At 30.0% G+C, this 6,356-nt stretch overlaps 1 protein-coding gene across 1 annotated transcript; it reads right to left on the bottom strand.

The window, feature by feature from the left end:
• Positions 1-869: 869 nt before the first annotated feature.
• Positions 870-2,851, bottom strand: LOC111386334 (N-terminal acetyltransferase A complex catalytic subunit NAA10-like). Its single transcript, XM_023010801.1, has 2 exons — positions 2,482-2,851; positions 870-1,354 (listed from the first exon to the last, which is right to left on the bottom strand). The coding sequence occupies exons 1-2, from the start codon at positions 2,779-2,781 to the stop codon at positions 1,088-1,090; spliced, it is 567 nt and encodes a 188-aa protein (XP_022866569.1). The 5' UTR covers positions 2,782-2,851; the 3' UTR covers positions 870-1,087.
• Between the last annotated feature and the right edge of the window lie 3,505 nt (positions 2,852-6,356).

The following is a 6,356-nucleotide window of genomic DNA, read 5'->3' as shown; positions in this document are numbered from 1 at the left end:
CTATTTTCTTTGTTCAACAAATGCTACACCACAGTTAGAGATGTCTCAATCTAGAAAATGGTAAGACCATTGAAACATAAAAGAGCAGCTCAAACGAAACACGGGCTAAAAACCGACATGACCACCTCTCCAACCGGACTCTTATAGGACTAAACACAGTCTCGGTTCAAGAGACCTAACACATTTTACACCTCTAGCCACGTATCTTCCATTCTCTTCACTGACTTCATTCTCTCTCCTTTCTCATCTTTGTAAGTTACACACATGTTTCTCTTCCTTTTAGTTAAATTACTGCTACTTTGTTGTGTTTATTATGAGAAGTTTCTAAAGCCCACTTCAATACAGAAGAATTGGATGGCCCAAGCTACAACGTATATCCCGGCATCAAAGAGGAACAGAGAGAATGTTGGGAATATGTAGATTAGAGGTATCCCTTTTCCAGGCAACATTGTATATATTAGTGAATTAGGGTTAGTCTTCTACCACACGTACACTTCAAGAAAATGATATGGGAAAAACTGCCATTAAAATAAAGAGACATCTTATAAGTTCTCTTAAGACATGAACAGTAAACAAGATCAAAGACATCATATTACCTTTGAACATCATTGGCAATGATAACAAAATCCTACCATATTCATTGCTTGTCAAATATTGGTCGAGACTAGCAATTCATTGAATAAACAAAGATTTCCAGTCATAAATTTACATCTCAGGCTAATTGTGTGAAGCAGCAATGAACTCCAAAAATAGTGAATACCTAAGAACGAAGTCCGTGTCCTTTCATTGTTATTTCGAAGTGTAAAATAAACTCAAAATGCATAACCACAACGAAAGAAGCATGTCTATTATAGCCAATTGCTAAACGCTTAAACACGAAAATCCAAATATAGCATTCCCCACCTAAATTTTTCAGTAAGCAAAAAGTGATAGTTTCAAAACTCAAAAACAAAATTACCATAAATATATATGTCCATCAAGATTATTTGAACTTCCACTGAAAAAAGAAACTTCATTGGTACACTTTCTTTCATATAGTAAATATAATAAGTAACATGATAAAATCCAAATCCTGAATACTTTACCATTACTCTGCTTTGGCTTCTGTTGATGCAGCCTTCTCACCAGGCTTCAAATCCCCGGAACAACATGCACCACCATGATGATGGTGGTGGTGATGGTGATGATGCTTCCTCTCCTTTAATTGCTTCCTCATATCATATGCATCCTCCCCATCTGCATAGTATTTCGCTTCCACGTCATGAATTGTATACCCTAATGTCTCTGTATACAAATTAAATGCAGCCTTATTGCCTTTCCTTACGTGAAGTGACACATACTCCGCACCATACACCTTTTCAAGAAAGAAATAAGGGCGTGTTAGTTGACAGAGTTCAATACCAACATCAACCAAGGTGAATCCTAGTTTATATATAGATCCTCGTGAAAGCAAAAACTGAATAACTGAGTTTTCTTGAAAAAGACTTCCAGTCCGTTGAACTCAAATTTCTTGTTGAGCAGAAAAGAAATTGATAATGAATAACGATGTAAACTCACTTTTTTCAAGGCAGATATAAAATCAAAATATGTAACATAATGAACAAACAATCATACAAGCATTTTGACACAACCTATGCTATTAAAACTTGTACAACTGCATACCCTGGGAAAAGATCAAAAGTTTGTTTCCTCACTAAAAATTATACAAGCACATCCAAATATTTCCAGATACCCATACTAAAAGAATCATCTGATTCTTACATTAGCAGACCACTGAATTATCAATATTGTATAGACGGCTCAACAAGAATCAAGAACACACATCATGTGGACGTTAAACAAGGATTTGCAAAAGGGTCCAAAGTCCCCAACCAGTCACAGTCCAGTTAATATAAACAAATAACAAGATTATACAACAAGAAAAATTGAATACAATAACACTCATAATCAGATAAACAAATGAAGAATTGAGTCTAAACCAGCAAAATTAACCTATTCAACACATCAAGACAATATTAAACTTGGGTGCATCAAATTCACATATAACCATAAATCCACAGTACGAACGGGAGAAAAAATGAATTAAAAATTAAAACAAATGGACCATTGCAGAAACAAAACAGCCAAAGAGAAAACAGGATATCCAGAAGCTCGGGGTAACACAAAATAAAAAAGGGTGACATGTACACAAACGGTGTACATAATTGTGAGGGGATGTAATCGATTATGCACACCAAAAGTATACAAGTCGAATTATACAACAACAAAAAAAACCCACCTTTCACTGGCAAATGCAAGAATAGCATCTCAATAATCAGTCAAAGAGAGTTAAGATACACAAAAGGTAAAAATCAAATGCAAATCCTAAATACTAACAACAAAAACAAACAAAAAATAAAATAATTTCAGAAATTTCGGGGTGGCCCAATGGGGAAAGCCAAAAATGCGTAAAATGGAAGCAATCAAAATAACCCATTTAACCTGTTCCATGGCATTCTGGGCAGCAGTCATGAGCTTAGTCGCGAGGCCGAGTTTCCTGTGCGTCCTGAGCACGGCAAGCGAGGTGATGTGGCCATGGCACTCGGAGCTCTCCTCTTCCATTTTGGCCAAAACATAGCCCACGATTTTGCCATTGTAGTCCTCCGCAACGTAGAGAAGCTGCGGCCAGGAGAGTATGTGGTAAAAATAGTATTTCATCTGGTAATTTTCCGGCAGGCAGAACAAATTACATTCTTGCATAGCCAACAGATCATCTACTGTTGCTTTCCTGATGCACACCATAGTTTCGATTAGGGTTTGGTTTTCGTGACTCCGAGTGATTAATAATTTAGGGGAGATATTTTTATTTGGTCTATTACTATTTATTGTCATTGGAAAGCCATTATTAGTTATTACCCTTGATAAATAATTCTTCCTGTATTGCACAATATATCTCAATCTTTTTAAATTATAATTTTTTTGAATTTTTGAATATAAATACATTCTATGATCTAATAAATTGGAATAATCTACAACATATTGTTCATATTTTTTATTTAATATATTATATTATGCATTCATATTTTCTAATTGAGAAAAAATATTTTTTTATTTTTTCTAACATTTTTTCTAATAAATTATCTCATCCTTTAATAGTATATCCTGACATTTAATCATACAAATAATCATCAAATAAACGATTAATCCCTTTGATTTTTTGAGATTTTAAAAAGATTCGTTCAAATTTTAGCAAAAAGTAATAGTCTTACATTAATTCTGATATGGATCTTTATTCTTAGAATCGAATGACCTTTGAGTTCTGAATATATAAACTGCTTCCTTTAACGACCTCTTGCCTTCACAGGATTTTTACTATTTCAGCTTCCTACTCTCAATGTATCAATTTCAAAGAATAAATCTATAGATTTTGATTAAAAAAAAAAAAAACTCTTTTTTTGCTTAAATAAGAAAGAAATTATCTTTAGATCCTTCAAGAATCTATGAGAATAAAAATTTAAAAACTCATATTGGTATCAAAATTTTGGAATTTTATTTCTATAAAAATTTATACAAGGTTTCTATTTGGTACAAAAGGTTTTCAAAAAAACTAATTTTGAACAAAAGATAGTTTTAGAATGGATATTGATTTCCAACTCCGAAATAAGCTATCCAATCCTTTCCTAATACATCTATTTATACAAACTTATGAGGCTCTATTATTGATTTATTTAAATCATTGCATACATCAAAATTTTGAAAAGGTGCATATGCCTTTCTATTATTGTTCTCCTATGGTCTACATCTTCACATGCATTTTCAACTTTTTATCTAAAAAGCATCTTTCCCCTGTATTATTGTCCTCTTTTCTTTATGTCTTTACATGTAGTTGGGACAATCTCTTAGCTGACAAGATTCATTGATAGTGGTAGGACATCCTAGAAATTGATGTATGTCGAATTTCATAATATAATCTTTCAAAAATTTTTATTTTCCAATTCCTTCATTTGAAACTAGCATCCAATTTTGATATTAACATAAACATGAGAATTTTTTATCATAAAAATTTTTGGCAATATTGTATATAGCTTTGATTCCAAGTACTCTTCTATGCCTGATCCTTGACTTGGTCATCTTTGGGGTCTTTTTATCATTTTCTATAATATCTATTTGGAAGTTGGTTGCAACATACCCAATTGAAATTACAGTTCAATCGAATAATAAACAATTCCATCATATTCAGGACTTATTGAATAAAATTTCAAATATATTCTTTGTCCTTTGATAAATTTTGATACTTCTTTTATGAAAATTTCATTAAATTTTGATATTTTCAATCAAATCTTTTCCTGGATATATCAAATCCAGAAATTCATAGTCTGCAATTATCTTTATGAATGAGGAGTCTCCTCCTTTCATGACTGTCACTCTAGGATAAACATTATTTCTTGGAGAGATGAAATATGAATCACTTATTTTTATTTCATAAACGATTCTTACTATTTTGATATATTCTTCTTCTTTTGGATCTAAATGGATCATATCATCCTGGTCTTGATTTATGATAATGATAGTTTTGGAATCTTTTTTATCCCAACTTTTTTGGTTGATATTGAATCTCTTTTTTTATCAATTGGTATGGTGTCACGTCTGGGTTTGCTGCTGCTCCCAACTGTCCATGTTTGGTATTGATTTGAAAAACTCATTTCTGAGCTCTTTGATATATCTGTCTCAGACATTATATCTTTTAGTTGTGCTGCAATAGCATCAACTTGATTTTTGAGTTCTATGGTTTTTTTATAATACTCAGTAGCGATATTCAACAATATTTTTATATTTGAGTTGAACATCTCTGAGATTTGTGTTGCTCCAGTATTTATGTTTTCAGGTTCCTCTTTAAGAAAATCTTTCCTTTTTTGCATATGTAGGATAGATTGATATAATTTCATAGCTCTTACTTTATCCATCAGCAAATTCTATATTTCTTCTAGAAAATCTGCAAGAAAATTTTTTACACCTTTAATATGAATTATACCAAAGTTATAAAATGTTAAATAAGCTTGCCATCTATGGAGCCTTCTGTATTGAGGTTTTGATGGTAGTTTATTCATAACTAATCCTGTAACTTGAGAATTATCAGTCTCAATAGTAAATTTCTTAGATAATAAGAATAATGAGAACTTTTTATTCCTCTAATATTTATTAGTAATTCATTTTTATGAGTGGTATAATTTATTTCTACTTGATTAAAAGTTCCACTTAAATATCTACAAATTTCATTTAAATTTGTTTTTAATATTGCTGCCCAATATTTATCTGAGGTATCAGTGTTAACAATCAAATTATCTTTTTCATCTGATAATCTTAATTTTGGTAAATTTTTATATTCTTCTTTTGTATTTGTTCTTTGGGTTCTAATGTATCTGAAAAACATTTTATTTTTTTAGATATATGAGTTTGCAATCTTATTCCTCTTTTATCTATTAATAATCCAAGAAAATTCATTTCTTGTTTTTTTTATTATAGATTTCTTTTTAAAAAGTATAATTCCTTTTGTTTACATTCATTTATAAATTGGATTAAATGATTTCTATATTTTTCTTTACTATTAGAACATATTAATATATCATCTATATAAACAATTAGAAATTTATTAAACTTTTTAAATATATTATCCATTTGTCTTTGATATATTTGTGGTGCGTTTTTTAATCCTAATAACATTACTAACCATTGATATTTCCCTTAAGGTGTGCTAAATACAGTATATTGTACACTATTTTCTTCTATTTTTATTTGTCAAAATCCTGATTTACAGTCAAACTTAGAATAATATTGTTTTCCTTTTGTAAGGTTTATTAAAACTTCTTTATTTGGTAAAAAAAATCCATCAAATTTAGTAAATTTATTTATTTCTTTATAATTTATAACTATTATAGTTTTTCCTCTAACCTGTCCAGAATGTTTCATAACCAGGAGGTCCATTATTAGGTCTAATAAGTTTGTGTTCTAATAATTCTTTTATCTGATTTTTTAATTCTTGTATATCTTCTATAATATACATTATTGGTCTAACTCTTATTATAACATTTTTTGTTAATTCTATTTTGGCATTAGGGTGATGTGGTTTCCAAAATAATAATGAATTTTCTCCATAAACTTTTTCTAATTGTTCATTTTTTCTATCCTCGTTTCTAGTCTTGTTTTTAGGACTTTTTTTTATAGATATTCTTTTGTTTTTTGTTTTATTAAATATAATTAGTTTCTTTCTCCTATTTATCACCACGCTAGGCTAACTGAATTCTATAAAGTCTAAATTCTCTTGAAATTTTTAATAAGTGTGAGCAATGTGTTTGTAACATTATCATATAATTATTTTG

Source organism: Olea europaea, chromosome 3 (assembly GCF_002742605.1).
Source record: "Olea europaea var. sylvestris chromosome 3, O_europaea_v1, whole genome shotgun sequence".
NCBI lineage: Eukaryota > Viridiplantae > Streptophyta > Magnoliopsida > Lamiales > Oleaceae > Olea > Olea europaea.
The sequence above is the reverse complement of the archived record's forward strand: the minus strand, read 5'-3'. Positions and strand labels throughout refer to the sequence as shown.